Source organism: Scleropages formosus, chromosome 20 (assembly GCF_900964775.1).
Source record: "Scleropages formosus chromosome 20, fSclFor1.1, whole genome shotgun sequence".
Taxonomy (NCBI): Eukaryota; Metazoa; Chordata; class Actinopteri; order Osteoglossiformes; family Osteoglossidae; genus Scleropages; species Scleropages formosus.
The window spans coordinates 23,172,814-23,189,717 of NC_041825.1; the positions used below are offsets into that span (position 1 = coordinate 23,172,814).

At 45.4% G+C, this 16,904-nt stretch overlaps 1 protein-coding gene across 1 annotated transcript in view; it reads right to left on the bottom strand.

Moving 5' to 3' along the window:
- Positions 1-290: 290 nt before the first annotated feature.
- tnrc6ba (trinucleotide repeat containing adaptor 6Ba) overlaps positions 291-16,904 on the bottom strand; it is a 29,299-nt gene continuing 12,685 nt past the window's right edge. Inside the window, exons 6-21 of the mRNA XM_029246578.1 lie at positions 15,681-15,827; positions 15,309-15,496; positions 11,906-11,980; positions 11,611-11,823; positions 10,991-11,125; positions 10,234-10,386; positions 9,818-9,940; positions 9,536-9,731; positions 8,836-8,994; positions 8,370-8,534; positions 7,803-7,946; positions 7,475-7,570; positions 5,111-5,326; positions 4,570-4,640; positions 3,641-3,780; positions 291-3,455 (exon numbers count right to left, since the gene is read on the bottom strand). Coding sequence (XP_029102411.1) covers positions 2,849-3,455; positions 3,641-3,780; positions 4,570-4,640; positions 5,111-5,326; positions 7,475-7,570; positions 7,803-7,946; positions 8,370-8,534; positions 8,836-8,994; positions 9,536-9,731; positions 9,818-9,940; positions 10,234-10,386; positions 10,991-11,125; positions 11,611-11,823; positions 11,906-11,980; positions 15,309-15,496; positions 15,681-15,827 — 2,828 coding nt within the window. The 3' untranslated portion in view covers positions 291-2,848. The remainder of the gene's footprint in view (positions 3,456-3,640; positions 3,781-4,569; positions 4,641-5,110; positions 5,327-7,474; positions 7,571-7,802; positions 7,947-8,369; positions 8,535-8,835; positions 8,995-9,535; positions 9,732-9,817; positions 9,941-10,233; positions 10,387-10,990; positions 11,126-11,610; positions 11,824-11,905; positions 11,981-15,308; positions 15,497-15,680; positions 15,828-16,904) is intronic.

A 16,904-nucleotide genomic window follows, 5' to 3' on the forward strand; every position in this document is an offset into this window, starting at 1 on the left:
GAAATGATGAATGTAACCTTGCTCTTTGTGTATGTGTGTGAGTGAGATCATACTGATGGACTTGCCTCGCACCCTGTACTTCCCAGGAATGACAGGACACCAGACCATTCCATGGCGACCCCGTCTTGGACAAGTGGTTACTGGAAACTAATGAAAAGGGACAGCGTGGTGTCTTTCCACTCAGGCCCACGCTCAAATCCCACCTGCTGTACTACACTTGGTCAAGGTACTGACCCTGGATTGAAAACAGAAAATATTGCACTGCTGCATAAATGGGTCAATCCTTGTAAGTAGCTTAGGGTACAAACCTGACACTGCAAGTCACTTTTGGAGAAAAGCATCGGCTGACTGAAAGAGTGATGGATGAATGGACGGATGGAGGAATAGACTGATGGAGTGATGATCGAATGACTGGAAAGAAATCCTATGACTTGACTGACAACACAAAACATCCTGATGATTCCTGACGACCACTTCAAAAGAATCACAGCGCTAACCTTCACAAGGCCACCAAGATGGTACACAATTAATAGAAAACATGAACCTGGTGACATATCCTGTAAGAAAACAAAAAAAAAAAAACAAACAAAAGGACAGCATGCTCTTGAATGGAAACAAGCTGTTTATTAAAGATTTTGAACGGGGTGACTGGGGTCTGCGCTGCACTCCCATACAAACCCCCCCAAAAATGTTCCTTTTGTGTACATTACATTGTACATATATACTTATACACAGCATTGACATAAAAATGTCCCTGTTTGATTAAAAAAAATATAAGCATCACACATTGAGGAACTCCAGTAGTAACCTTTGTATGTTTTCTGTATATATTTATGCAACTGTAAACTATTCCCTGACAAAGCAACCTAAAAAAAGACAAAACAGAAATTAAATGTAGAAAATGTTAATGTCAATACCAAAAACTCAAAGTCAGCAGAGAAGTTTCCAGCTACAATTGTAGGAATCTAAACCCCAGTGACTTGTCCCAAAAAAAAGAATCATGAGTTCATTCAGCATTTTGCCGCAGTTCCACCTTGGCCAGTTAATAGCTCCGATGTGCTTAGCAAAAAACAAACAATGAACAATAGAAATTAACTGAACACTGATAACTGAATGCAGCCGCTTGACCTCACACAGTACTTGAGGGCCTTAGAGTTCTGGAGGAGGAAGTTCAAAGAGGCCAAGTGTATTCTGCACTTGAAAGAAGCGGGTGGAAAAAAACCCTTCCTGAATCAGTTTTGAGGGAAAGAGAGCAGTGGGAACTGGTTATCCGACAGCCTCACGAGGGTTCACCAAGCTGCGAAGTGAGGGGCCGCGCAACATAACGCTGCACTCTCTGAAAGGGCCCCGTCAGCCATACAGTACGAGGGAAACAAGAGCAGGCTGCTGGCCCCTCCAGATGGCTACTTGTGCATGTGGCATGGAAAACGTTCGTACCTTGAGGTCGTATTTGTCAACGAAAATGTGAAAAAAGGGAGGGAAAAATAAACTGACTGATAGAAATGAAGGTTTAACACATGGAAGCAGATTAAAATGAGACATCACATTTTGGGTATATGCATTTTGAGTACGTGAACAGTACAAACGGCGTGAGCCTCGTCTTGGGAGGGAGGCGATAAGATGCGAATGCAAACCTGGCCGACACCTGAAGCAACATAACACGCATGGCCTTTCATTTTATACTTTTCTCTCATTTAAATAAAAAAAAAAAAATTCTTTCCAAAAAATTTGCAAACAACAACCTAGCAGGAGACAGGAGTGTTAAAGCCTGACAGTTTAAAAGGATCATCATCAACAACATAACTAAAAACACCTCCTTGGTGTGTTTTCACGCAACCCCTTCGACTTGGTATGACAGGTTTGGCATCTCACAGTGTGTATGCCGTCAGTTGGTTGTTTCTTTGAAAGTCACTTAATTATTGCAGTTCGAACAATATAAAACAATAAAGGCTACTAAAAACACAACTCATAAAAATATGCATTAGTGCCAATGTTCTTGACCAAATCAGGTGGTTATGCTCTCTCTCTCTCTCTCTCTCACACACACACACACACACACACACACTCACATGCACGCACGCACTCACGGAAACATTCATGATACTCTTTTTCACGTATTCTCCCAAAACACACAAACTCTGATACTGTTTCCCTGTTATAATTCTTCCGTTACACCTGTGGAACCTGACGACATCTCATACATCTAAATAAAACAAACAATCATAGTCATAAGAACAATGAACGACCGAGGAAGAAAAACAATCAGGAGGACAGCTATGGAAGAGGAACAAGACAGATGTTTCAGGATTTCACTGTCCAAAATGAACCAAACGCAAAGCATGGTAAGAACGCAGTTCGCTTGTCAAATATCAGAGCATTGTTAAGAGTGTGGGCTCTGAGTATGTGAGTGTGTGTGTTTGAATGCCAGATAGTTACATCAATACTAACGCTGCATGTTGTCCAACACTCATGAAGATCTACGCGATGCATACCATGCTTCTTTAGTGGCTGAATGCCAGTATCTTTCAATTGGTCAGCGTGTTTTTGCATGGTTTCCTGCAGTTTAAGAAACAAGTACTAAGCAGTTCAGTGTTATGCAGTTGAGCTTGTGACTCTTGAGTCCAATGGATTGTACTCCACCTCTTCAAGTTTGAATGCTGAAGTCTTCATTTAAGGAAAAATATAGTATGAATTTATGAGAGTGTGTGTGTGTCCATGTGTATGATGAGTGTGTACGCACGCACGCACCTCTCTGCATATCTATTTGTTTATACATCCTGGCATGAACTGTCTGCCGTTGTCTATGTAAGAGAGCTGCTGTCTGAGTGTGTGTAAAGTTGTGCGTCACTTATATTGAGTCAGTCCCCCCTCCCAGCAGATCCCCAGGCAGCAGTGCTGCTGGGCTGCCCATCTGATGCTGGTCCTCCATGGGAGATGCCCCCCAAAGGTTGCTGCTGGGGTATCCTGGGGTCATGCCCCCCCACAGCACCTGTCTTCCAGGCTCCATGCTTCCGACACCCCCAGCACCCACTCCTCCTCCTCCTCCTCCTCCTCCTCCGCCACCGTTGCTGCTCCACTGGACGAACATGCTTAGCCCCTGTCCTTGGGCTGGAGATGGGTCCGGAGAACTGCCTGTTCCATCCAGACCCTGCCAACTGGTGCAGGGAGGCCCAATGCTCCCCACTCCCCCTCCGCTGCTGTTGCTTCCTCCAGCTGTCCCTCCTCCTCCAGCCACAGGCCTTTCCCGCTCCCTGTCGTTGCCTGAGCTGCTGCCACCACTGTTGGCCCCCACTGTGCCAGTTCCTGGTGGCCCCTGGCCTCCTCCAGTGCTCGGGGTGGTCACTCCAGCTCCACTGGTACCCCCAGACCCGCCCACTTGGGAATGTGCAAAGTACCGACTGACTTCCTCCTCGCTTACAAACTCAGCCAAGATCGTTGTGTTGCCCAGCACGCACCTGGAGGAAAGGTGCAAGGAGTTTCAACAGCAGGGTGTTAATCATTCATCACTGCGACTTACTAACACCAAATCTATTCGGTAACTTAAGTCTCAAAACGCAGAAAAATGTGGATTTAATTCATTTTAACGTAGAGTTCTCAAACAAGTGGCAGTGGCGTCTAAACCAGCAGGGGAACGCCTTACATGTGCAGTGCACTCTGGGCCTTGGCTGCTTCCTGTCGGGAGTTGTAGCGAATGAGGGCGCTGCCTTGTGTCAGGCCAAGGTGAAAGGTCAACAGTGGGCCGTGCTGCATACAAATGGTACGCAGAGTGGAGCCATCAATCTGAAGTGGGAATATATAGGAAATGCTGTTAAAATGACACTGCTATACAACTGCTAATCAGGTAGAAAGCCCCATTTTGTGCTCTGTATTGAACTATTCAGAAATAATATTCAGGACAAATAATTAACTCGTTAAAAACAGCAGTTGTGACAATTAATGCAATGATGTCAAAACCCATGAAGAGCCATTTTTATTATTTCATCAAAAACAGATTAAAAGATGAATGAATAAAAGCTATGGAGCCAACTGGCAATCCCCCACTCCGAGAACAGTAAGTGTTATTATTTCAATCATAGCAAGAAATATTAAAGTCACAGATTAAACAGATTATAGGCTCCTTCATTTCAGGAATGTCAGTTTTGCTCCACCAGAACCCAGCAGAACCTGACTATAAATTACTGTCCGTGAGCCAGCATCACACTGCTTTCTAGGCGTGCTTCTGAGAAACATGTGCCATCACGCTGGGCAACAAATGTGAGTGTTGTCCCACTTTGTCAGAGCCAAGCATGCGACCAGATGCCAGGGCGCATGCAGAGTGCGCAATCTGCATAACTGGGTTCAAGCCTGGGTGCTGATGGTAATTTAGTTAGTTATACCTGTAAGGGTTCTACAGTGAAAGAGGAAAACTAAGACAAAAAGAAGTGTTTTAACTTTCAACATCCCAGTGGTGACTTTCTGTAATTAGTCGTCTCTGACCTTTCTCCTTCTCCCACCGCATTGATTTTCAGATGCTCTCTCATAAACCAGACTCCTTACCCCTCCATGTTTTTTTTTTGCCCCTTTGCGTACCTGTGGAGTCAGGTTGCTAAGCAGCAGCCAGCAGCTGTTCCTGGATGTCCCGCCGTCACTCCAAGCGGAGCCTGTTGAAAAGACACATAAACACAGCCAAGGGTTCATAAGCAGCTTATTAATGGAAAATCCATACAGATCTTAATTAAACCCTTCTGAAAAATATAGCAACGGCAGGTACAGTAGCACTGACAAGTGTGAGTACACACGGGAAATCTAGGAAAAACATGTATGGGAGGAAGTGGACAGACGAGTAAATGCAAAACAACCCCGAAGTGCCCTGCGTCTCTGGGAACTGCTGCAGAAGAGCTGTGAAGACACAGTGCCTTATTTCCTGATCAAACTTGTTAAACAAATGCTTTTTGGGGAAAAAAAATTAGATTCGACCATGCGTACTCACACTTTCACCGGTACTGGATACAAAATGTGAAAAGGTTCAATTTCGAGAAGGCATTTCTTCCCATGACTCCCTAACAACATTTAACATGTTTTCATAGTACAGTACATGAAGGACATACGTGCTCTCCATTTATAACACTACCTGGCCCATATCTGGTTTCCTGGCTGCCACTAGAGCCTCCCCAGCCCCTGGCCAGTCGGGGGCCTCCACCCGACCACGGGGATAGAGACGGCTGCTTCTGGTGGGTAAGTCCGGGCGGTGGGCGTGGCAGCTGAGAGCTGTTGCGAGTGGCCTTCCACAGCTTGTTGTGTCCAATCGGGTCAGGCGGCCAGCTGGGCTTGTATTCAGTGTACTTTGCTGGGGGGGAAAGGAGTTCAATTACAGCTCCCTGCGGAGAAACCAGACCTGCCGAAACAGCGTGATATTTTCCGGTCTGCTGGGAAACACTGTTAGCCAGGAGCGTAACCCTAAAACAAGAACTTCTGTTCCTTGTCAGAAGGCAGTCTTTTGAAAACATCAGATTTTTTTCAGTACCACGCCAGAACGATATTCTTCAACAATGATGCCAAGAAAGCGGAGCAGCTTGGTGGAAGTGCCTGTCGGTTTATGCAGAGGACACCAGACAGATGAGACAGACTGGCTCACTGGCTGCATCAACCCGATTTAAAGAGCAATCCTAGGTAATCCTTTGTTACTGCGAAAAGCTCTTTTAGCAAAGTACCCAACGGGGTAAATGAACAACACCCAGCAACTATGCCAAGGGTCAGTAATACTACACAAAGAGCATATCGGGGACAGTTTGCAACGTCCGTTGACAAGGTAAACAATCAGAGACAAGGAGTAGTTTTAAATGGTTTCAAGATGTAAAGCAAGTCTTGGTTTCGCTCCATTAACTGAAATCACCACCATCGACTTTAAAGTACCATAATTATAAATTAATATGAAATTAAAACTGTATAAGCTTCTGTACTGGAGTTTGCTACTCCACAAGCATAGCAGTGTTTCTATCCTGTTTCCATCAATGAGCAAGTGATCACCGACCAATCTGATATTGACAGATAACTCGGTTGAAGAGTAGTGGGTCTGACCATACGATAAGGACATCTTTTCTTGGTTGCTGATATGTACATTTATTTGCCCTGCTATTTCAGCGCAGTCATTTTTATTTCTTTTTTACTATTCTCGGAAATCTTTTCCTCTGCCTTTGGTAAACATGTGAGATCTTCTGTTTCACCTTTGGTACCTGCAATATCTGAATTCCCTGAGAAATGTAAACAGTAGAACCAAAATTAAACCTAATAAAACTAATAAAAATGAAGTTTGTGTCATTTACATTTATTCACTTAGCTGACGCTTTTCTACAAAGCAACACCCAATATTAAGCTATATACAATGAATAACCCATTTATACTTTTGGGTAATCTTTACTTGAGCAGTTTACGGTAAGTACCTTGCTCAAGGACAATATAGCACTAGATCTGAATCAAAAGGTAGCTGTCACGGCCCACGGGGGTAATGCCCCTCCCGGCCAGAGGCGGCGCCACTCAGTGCCGCTAGTCAACACCCATGTACTAGTTCACAGTCTTATTAAGATCACGGAGGTATAAAAGGAGCAAGCGTAGCAAGACCAATTGTGGATTCTTAATCAGCAGTTCCATTGTGCTTTTCTGGCGATCAGCAGTCTCTTGTTTCCTGTTTGTTTCGTAGGTGTTTACGTTCCAGTCCCGAGTGCCCGTTCTGTCAGCTCCTGCCTCTTGTTCTCCAGTCCTGGTCCAGCGTTCCAGTCCGGTATTTTGTCACGTCTCTGAGTTCCAGTCATTCTCACAGAGTAGCGTTTCACTGTTCACCTTAGTTCGAACAGTGTGTGTTTCCTTGTCCCACGTTTCCTGTTTCACTTCCACCGAGTGCTTTACAGTCTGCACCGCGCACTTCTAGTATCACTCTGCACGTGGGGTCATTTTACTTTTCGTCTGTGTTCAGACGGAATAGCAATGCGCATCCGTGTCGGATTCCTGTTCGGACGCTACAGTAGCAGCTCTAACCACTATGGTATCAGCTGTCCCTTAACATAAATACAAGAAGGAGTGACAAACAGAGTGCAGTTTAAACTCAAGATATTTGACATAAGCTCTTTAGCTTCTCAGAATGGCCTTAGTAGACCTGGAGCGGTTCAGGCTCTCAGGTTACAGTCACTAACCCAATCCCTGCGGTTTTGGAACGTAAGCTAATATAAATATAGGTTATATACATCTGTATATAAGCTTAATTTGCCCAAATAAACTCAACTGGAAAGACATTAATTCACTGGCAGTCAATGTTAACCTCAATTTGTAAATTGGGTATACAGTCAATAGGGCTCCAAAGATTCGCATTTCCAGCGTCCAAGACCAGCTCCTCTTATGCTCTCAGAATAAGAAGAAAAAAAGCAGTTAAAGACAGACAGCCACAAATATGAGACGTCCCCCACAGCACGTCCCTGTTGGGTCAAGCGAAGCAGCGCAGTACCTGGGCTGTGTGCGCTGTTCTGGGGGCTGTCTGAGGAGGCACTGTAAGGCCAGGCACCATGTGAAGGCAGCAAGGTGTTCAGGGAGGGGTTGGGCTCTGAAAACCAAAGAGATCGGGGGGGGGGGGGGGGGGGGGGTCGCCTATTAGTGCGAGGCCCTGGAGAATACTTTAAAATATATCAATATGTTATCAATTCATTTCTACTTAAACAGGATGAAATAGTCACAAAAGACAAGCCTGCACTAGGACGTCTGCAGAAGCAGGAGAATTCACTGAGAAACGAATACGATTACTGGCATGGTAGCGCCAGGATCCCGAGCACCAGTACCTGTGTTGTCTCGGAGCAACTGGTGCTCTGTGTCATTGAGGCTGGAGGCCACCGAGGAGCCCAGGACACTGCCTGGGGTCACGTAGGGGTCAGACTCTGGGTCGGCGCTCTGGAATCCCTTCCAGGGCACTCCGGGCTGGAACTCTATCAGCAGCGTGGCCGGAGAAACAGCAGGTTAGACCTCCAACGTCCTCCGTGGCAAGAGTTAGGAAATCGTTACAGCTTTGGGACACTCCACAAAGATTTAGAAAGAACAAAAGACCAAACAAATGATAAAACACACCTTAATTTTACAGCATTTAATTAGTCGACAGAAAAGAGATAAATCTAGGAGGAAAAAAAAAAACTAAAAATTGCAGCTAACTGAATTTTCTATATTGCAGCAACATTATTCACAGAGGTTAAGTTAATTTGTAAAGCCTTTTAACTAGGAGAAAAAACAAGCAATCCCTCACTTGGGACAAGGACTGTGTAGAGTACTGACACTGACTTTGAGCAAACTACTCCTGTATGTTGTGTGTTCAACACCGGCATGATCACCACAGGTTGGGGTCAGACTCAAGGTACCTGGTGGCCAGCTGGAGGTGCCGGTCTTGTTGCCCATCTTCCCAGGGGTTCGGTGCCAGTTATCGGAGGGGCCTTGGGAAGGCACTGCCAAACCATCATTCCCCATTGACTCAAATTGTGAATATGGAGAGCTTTCCCTCAGCTTTACTGGGGCTGAGATGGGACCTAAAACAGATGCAAAGAGAGGCGAAATCTGCAGCACCCACAAAACACGTCTGGTAAAGACAGGAAGGAGCTACAAAAACATGGTGTAAAACTAGAAACAGGAAGTAAAAAGGACAGGCGCACAAACGGAGTTGAGAACCACATCTCCTACAGAATAGTGCACATATGCTTCCTCCTCCAGGCTATGATTACATTACCATGCAAGTGCATTTCTTTTTACTCACAATTTGAGCACAGTTTTTGACCATACATCACCCCTCATAGCGGTTTCGTGTTCAATTCGGTCACAGCAGTGTCTTACCGTTCTTGTGCAGCCCACTCTCTGGAGGGGAAGGGGCTGGAGAGTGCCCCTCCATCATCCATTTGAAGCGAGACTGCTGCCCTCCTTCCTTTGCCCCTGCTGAACCCCCTGCCATCAAGCCCATCTCCATCCCAGGAATGTTTACTCCCGAGCCAAATCCTGGGAAAGACGGACTTAACATCACACGTACAGCACTCTGCGATTGCTCCATTAAAAGACATTTGCCAGGAGTTTTTATTTTACTCTACAATATAAAATTCTAATATTGCCAAAATTTACTAGAAGCCAAAAAAAGCTATGAATTCAAAAAAGAATACATAACACCATTTCTGGTATATCTGAATCCAAACTTGCAGAAAATGGCTGGATCTGGTCCTTGTTTCCTGTCTGGACAAAAAAACCTACACGAATAGCTGAGCAGAGAGGGGATACAAGTGTTACGAGTTCATTTTTCTGTTTAAATGACTGGTAGTTGTTTCTTTTATGAGAATTCGCCTTGCCGGCAGATTTTCAGGAACAAGTCTGGAAGTCTGGAAATGCCTAACCAGTCACAGTCAACAGTGACTGACAGCCCTATTAGTCATTTCTAATTCATCAAATTGTACTGTGTACAGTGCACATACTCCTCACCGTAGCAAAAGAAGAGATGATCGGTACATGCATTCAGTGATGAAACACTAACACTGAAATGGAGACTCACCAGGGTACCCCCCCTGTGTTTTTGGATTGAGTTGGTCAACCAAGGAGCCCCCCAGACCAGGATGGGGCAGAGAGTCAGCCACTGGCTGTTTTGAATGACCCCCTCCCAGATGTGAGGGGGACAGTTTGGAGCTGCCACTGGGAAGCCCGACCTGCTGCTGCCTCTGCTGCTGGAAAACAGCCATGATCCTGGCCAGCTGAGGATGGAGCACAACTGATGAGAATGATGCCACAGGACACTCATCACTGCAGGCTCCCCCACAGCGCGTCGCCAGGCAGCTACCTGTTGGGGGTCCGGCTGCTGACGTATATTCTGCGGGAACTTCCTCTGGTTCTGCAGAAACTGCTGCTGCTGCTGTTGCTGCTGGGGCTGTTGCGATTGCTGCTGCAACAGGAGCTGACAGGCCTGAGGAACAAGAGACAATGACAAAGTAAGGCAGGCGTGCTTCTTCCACGGGAGAAAACACCACCTGGGAATAAAAACCTACATGCAGAACATAACAGTTGCTGTAGGGCTTTTGCAGAATATGCACAGTGCAACAACAGTGTAATTACTGGTAGGTTTGGTCTACTAGCATGGATCAAGAGCCCAGCCTTAAGTTTTGAGTGCAAGTTAAACATATGTAGTGAAAGGACATATAATGTGTGTGGATCTCAGTGAAAATCTTCACCCCCACCATTGATTCCAGTGATGCTTACTAGCTGGAACTGGATCTGATGGGGATAGATGCTGCTGAGCATGGCAATATGCTGTGGAGAGAGGTGGGCAGGGAAGACCCCACTCCCAATCCCTCCAACTCCACCCACATTGTTGCTAGTAGGGGGCATCTGCTTTAGCACAGAACCTGGCACCTGGAAGGCAGCATTGCAACACCGTGATGAACAGGACGAGACAGAACTACAAGGAAATACAGCAGTTTGAAATGGGACACATTGAACCAAAACTTTGTGATTAAGGCAGGTAGCGTAGTGGTCAACGCTTCTGCTGTTGGACCCAAATATTGCAGGTTTGAATCCCACCTTCAGCTGTAGTATAAGACATATGCTGCTTTGGAGAAAAGTGTCTGCTAAATGAATAAATGTAAATGTAGTACCCTTGAATAAGATATGTACCTTAAACTTGCTTAAATGGGTGAATAATTGTAGGTAGATTAACACTGTAAGTCAGTTTGGAGAAAAGCACCGACTAAACGAGTAAACGCAACGGAGGCAAAAAAAGCTACATAAAGCTAAAACTTGCTTTTCACCCGGCAAAATGCTGAGATTCTCTACAGTTAACTTCATAGTTTGCGATGAGTAGTCCTTTCCGTGCACCTACCTATTCACAAATTTGCCTAAGTGCAAAGATCATATCTTTAACAAGAGAACTGAGTAAAACTGAAATAAGTTGTTTGAAATCATGCCCATAAAGTCTATACGGCCAAAGTAACGGCAATGTGGACCAATGATTAGATACCTGTGGTGACAGGAACTGTTGAGGCACTTGCGCTCGTATGCCTGGGGACAGGTTTATAGGTGACACACCAGGCTGGTGTGCCCCTCGTGACTGGGCCATCCCTCCACTGCTGCCAAAGACGTTGTGTCCACCCATCTGGCAGAGTAAGAGAGAGGGGTGGGACTTAAAGGAATGCCAATTTCAACACTGGATAAAAAGAGAACAAAAATATATTGGGAGAAACAGAAAGGTTGAGCAGCATTGAAAAATTAGAAGGGAAACAAAGTTGTGCCTTTGATTACTGCTGCTCTGTGGTACAGCAGAGGATGATAAAGCCTTACTTGTCTATGGGGGGAAGAGACAACTACAGGGGAGCAGAAGTAATGAACAGAACTATGCTCTTTTTTCACCACCGGTCCTGACTGATCAAAGGGGTGCAGCTGACTGAAACAGCTAGTCAAAACAGAGTGACCGAATATGGGCTCAGTGAGGCCCCAAGTGAAGGTTCAGATAGCGGATCAAAAGCGTAAGCATGAAAAGATAAGAGCAAGAAAAGAAAAAAGAGCTGTAAAAATGATAAATAACGGGTTTGTCAAGGAAAAGCTCAGCTCGCATTCCAAAAGGGTGACTGCACTCATTACCTTATCATAATAAGGCCCAGGTTCACTGGGGCCGACTTCTTTGGAACTGGATGAACGGAAGACGGTCCCCCCTCCTCCACCACCTCCTCTCCCACCTTTGCGCATCTCTCCATTGTAGTCGTTCATACTCATCCCTCGCTTCTCCCCATCCAGTTTCTTGTCCTGGGGAGGTCCTGGGGCAAGATCAAGGGTTCTACTGCCAGGATCTTCACCCTAGTACCAGCAGAGGCCATCAGCAAAATCACCATCATCGCAAGCATCATCAGTAGTCCATTACTGCAGAGAAGGTGCTTACCAGGAGCCCCATGTTGGAGAACTGCCTGGTCATGGGGTTCATCCAGGAGTCTGCACTGCCGCCCTTCAGGGCACCCTGCGGCGCAAACAAACAAACAAACCTGAGCAGAATGTAGGCCATGTCAGCTGATGAACACCTAGGTCTCTCTCTCTCTCTCTCTCTCTCTCTCTCTCTTTCACAGAAGGCTCACATGATCCAAAGCTGCATTAATATGCAATCAAAATATTCCTATTTACCTGGGAAATGATGTTTTAAAATACGAGGGCCTGTTTATTCTCGGTGGCGCAGTGGGTTTGACCGGGTCCTGCTCTCTGGTGGGTCTGGGATTCGAGTCCTGCTTGGGGTGCCTTTCGATGGACTGGTGTCCCATCCTGGGTGTGTCCCCTCCCCCTCCAGCCTTGCACCCTGTGTTGCTGGGTTAGGCTCCGATTTGCCGCGACCCCGCTCCGGACAAGCGGTTTCAGACGGTGTGTGTATTTATTCTCTACTGCCCATACAAGGGAAATGTGTTGAGACTTCCAACTCTTTGTGTTTTGTACTAAAACGGCAGGAGGTGAGAAGGCCCAGTCCACAGGGTAAGCCCAGCTACAAGGGTAAGGCCGTTCCTTTCCACTCTGCAATGACACCCCTCTCCACAAACAAACACACACACTCAGATAACCGCGTACTGCAGATGCTTCTCCACAAAGCATGGGAAGAGGTGTCACATGGCTCTGAGAGATCCCACCTCAAAGGCTTGCTTTCGAGGAAAATGCCAGAGGATGACCTGACGTCCCTTCCCCAGGAATGGGCACCGATCAGCAGCATGCTTTGCGTTCATCATCACGTTGCTGTACAAATAGATACGAGTCCCCAAAAGACAACAGGGAATTCCCATTGCACCCAAATGACTCTGAAGCAGCAGTGAGGACACCAGATGGGATTTATACCAACAATGACTGCAAGCTTCTTCGTTACACTAACTTAACACTCCTTCTTCAACTTTGCCTCCTTGTGTCAAATTGCTTACTTCCTTCTCTGATGTAGCTGGCAGTAAACGTCCCTCTCCAGTGTTCATCCACCTACTACCTGATCCAAACCTGCTAACAACTCTGATCCTTCTAATAAAAAAAGAGAAAAAAAATTCTCATTAAAGCTGTCTTACATTTACACACATTCAGAGCCTCTTATCTGTCTATACACCACAGGCTGGAGGTCATGCTGCCCGCTGGTCATGTGCCACCATTCTCCTCTTTCACCTTCCCTCCACACCATCTTCTCAACAAGCTGCCATAGTGCTCAGCAGTTTTGCGGCCGCTGCGTGCTTGGCAGAATGAAGAGACAGGGTAAGGACCGCACCGGTGCATAACATGGGAATTAAACCCATGACAGCTGGCACGTGTTTTCATAAATGCAGGGAAACACTCTGCAATAGGACTGTAGCTCAACAGCTGAAGGGTAAAACAGGAAAAATGGCACAAATCCATGACTGAAACCTAAAACCGTCCGTAGTCTGCCACTGTACACAGAGGTGTTAACCAACACAACAGATGATGCATTTTCACGTGATGAACACACCGACAAGTACCTTGCAGAGTGAAAACTCCATTGGTAAAAAACTTGCCTTTTGCGAGCGTTTTCATTCTGAAACGAAATGTTACCAGACGATTCGAATGTAAAAAGGAGGATCCTGAAAAATACTTTTTAAAATTTATAAAATCACTGGGGGGATGCAGTGGCGCAGTGAGTTTGACCGGGTCCTGCTCTTTGGTGGGGCTGGGGTTCGAGTCCCGCTTGGGGTGCCTTGCAACGAACTGGTGTTCCGTCCTGGGTGTGTCCCCTCCCCCTCCAGCCCTACGCCCTGTGTTGCCGGGTTAGGCTCTGGCTCCCCGCAACCCCACATGGGACAAGCGGCTTCAGATAATGTGTGTGTGTGTGTGCGTGTGCGTGTGCGTGTGTGAAATCACTGGCCACATTATTACCAGGTGTTCCCCGGCAGTAAAACGTTCATAAAACGTTATATTACCCTATGAATACCAGGTAAACATCAGAACCTTGCCACAAGAGAATACAAACTCACACTTCCAACAAATAAAAACAATATCTTGTGAAACATATTTTCAGAAATTCAGAAAAAAAGTAGAGCCTAACCTTCAAAATTTAATTCCAAAGGTTAAACATATCAGACTGCAGCCCATCAGGGGAAGGGAGTGATATACTCCCGTTTACACACACTTTTGTATCCATCATAAAGTTTAATTGAATTATGTGAGGCAGTGATGTCAACGAAGGGCAGAACCACACGGGATACACTTTGGATGAGACACCAGTCCATGACAAGTCAATTATTATTATTATTATTATTATTATTATTATATACATACAGTAATACCTCACCCTACGTCATTTCGTATTGCGTCAATTTCGACTTTACATCGGTTTTTTGTTAAATATATATGAAAAAATACAATTTGTCTTCAGCTGGCTGATGCGACTTTACGTCGGTCAGCTGAAAATATTAAAAATTGTGAAAAACTTAAAAATCACTTAAAAACAATAAAAAACGTTAAAGTATATAAAATAATATGTTGTCATCTATATAATCAATTAAAAGCTTAAAAATAAAAAAAATTGTCTTTTTACCTGCCGTTCAGCGCCGATAACGTCGAGTTTCGCCGCGTGGCGTCGTTGTTTGCCGCCAGTCGATTCAAACTTTTGTTTGTGCTATTCACACTGTCTCGTTTGCGTTGCATTTGTGACTTTAATATTTGCCCCCATGGCTACGAAGAAAGTTCCTAGTGCTAGTAGTAGTGGTAAGCATCATGCTACATCATTGGAAGATAAAGTGGCTATGATAAAACGTCATGAAAACAGTGAAAAGCAACAGAGACATCACTCAAGTAAAATTTTTTTGGAATTTTTTTTTTTTTGGTTCTTCTTTACTTTAGCATTAATTGAAGTGTATACACTTAAGAGGAATGCTTATTAGGGGTTTATAGGGGGTCTAAATCGGTTTTTTAGGGGTTATTTTGTTTTCCGTCGTTTTTCGACTTAAGCCGCGCCCTTTGGAACCAATTCACGACGTAGGGCGAGGTATTACTGTAACTCGACCTTTGGCACACATATATACTCCGGGCAATTTACAGAGATCAGTTCACCTGAAACACGTGTCTTTGGACCTTGGGAAGAAATCCACAAACACGGGGAGGACATGGAAGCTCCAAACAGAAAAAGCCAGATTCAAAGCAACTATGCCTTCATGCTGCCCCATGTGAAATAAACTGAACTTTAAATCCGAAAAAGCCACACTAGCGTGAAACAGATGTCAAAATGACTCAGAAACAGGAATCAGTACATTTCAATACATAAAAAACTAAGGTCTATACAGAGACGCATTGTACTACCCCCCCCCCACCTGTCCTACCTTGCTGTTGCCCTTCTTGCCCCCGTGGCCCTGTCCCCAGCCTCCAGAGTTATACGAAGAGTTGCTGCCCTGGGAGCCAGTGCTGCTCCACACCCCACCGGGCTCCTCTTCCTCCTCCCAGCTGGAGTGTCGGGATGCACTGACCGAGCGGTCCCCTTCACCCCAGCCGTCTTGCATAGACTTTGAACCTGTGGATATCCGGAACAAGAAGCCTCACTGACACTGAGTCGCATTCATTTTTGGGCGCTAAAGATGCACCAAAAATTCATCAAATGAGACCATGTGAGGTTCAAAGGCCCTGCTTTGATAAATCGCTGGTGTTGGTCTGCAAACCTAGAGAGGACAATGACAAGAAAAGTCCAAATCTCTTACCGGTACTGGCCGAGGAGTTTCCCCATCCCGTGGGCTTCCCAGCATCCTCAAGGTCACCCCAGCCGCTGGGCGCATCTGTGGGCTTACCCCAGGCAGCTGTACCATTGTCCACAGAGGGGCTGGAGGGGGTGCCGCCACTGGCCCACCCTGCAGGTGAATACAGGTTTCAAAAGAAACTCTTAAAAGAGTTCAATCAGATACATAAATAAACATTAAGGAATCTGCTGGAATAGCAATATTAATTACTGAAATCTGTCCCAAGTTCTAAATTTTTATTTTCCAAAGAAAAACTGTGAGAAGTGGGCTTTTCAATTTCACCATGCTGATAAGAAACAGCTTCTCCAAAGCATCAAAAAATTATAGCACTGCTCAAAAAACTTCCAACAATGCATATACCACTGAACCACCTTCAGAAGATTATGAAAGATTTAAGATATTTAGCTTGACTATACCAGTAAGCTAGTCAGTGTCGGCTAAGCCGATGTCTGGTAAACGTCAAGACCACCTTATGGGCTTGTATACGAGATACTACACATTTTTCATGCATCTACATGCCCTCATGTTTCTCCATGCATTGTCTCTCTCCATTGGGTTCCTTTACTTGGCCATATCAACTTCAAGACTCTGATTAAGGCCTACAAGACGGTCAAAGGATCTTTACCCCAATATCTAGAAGACCTGATCCCTTCCCACTCACCAGCAAATATACTGTAACGACCTGTGTTACTGGTTTTCTGTAAATAGTTGCATTATGGGAAAACTGTAAATAACGTGTGTAACCACTGGGGCCACTTAAGGGGAAAATGATGGGATGACTGTGTTTCCCAGCCTGTCGGAGAGAACCTGGAGGTGCTAGGCAAGCTGGGAAGGTTGGTTGCAGGTGCAGGTCCTAGAGGAAACGGGGTCCTCGGACCGAGAGCATTATCTCCCTGGTGTAGTTGTTCAAATAAATCATTTGTCATGAATGCTGTCTCCGTGTTCTTTTTCGCCCCATCTAAACCCACAATGACAAGTCCATAAGTTCTTAGTTTTAGCTCTGATGTGGTGGAATGTGCTCCCTCTTTCCTCAGAATTCCTGAATCCCTTCTAGCATTCAAGGAGGGTACTTTTCTCCTAGGGTACTTTTCTCCTGATCTCCTAACAGCTGCATAAAATTGCATCACCCCATCGGTCACAATTTACCTCTGTATTTCCTTTTAATGTTTACAGGCAGCTCCTCAAATA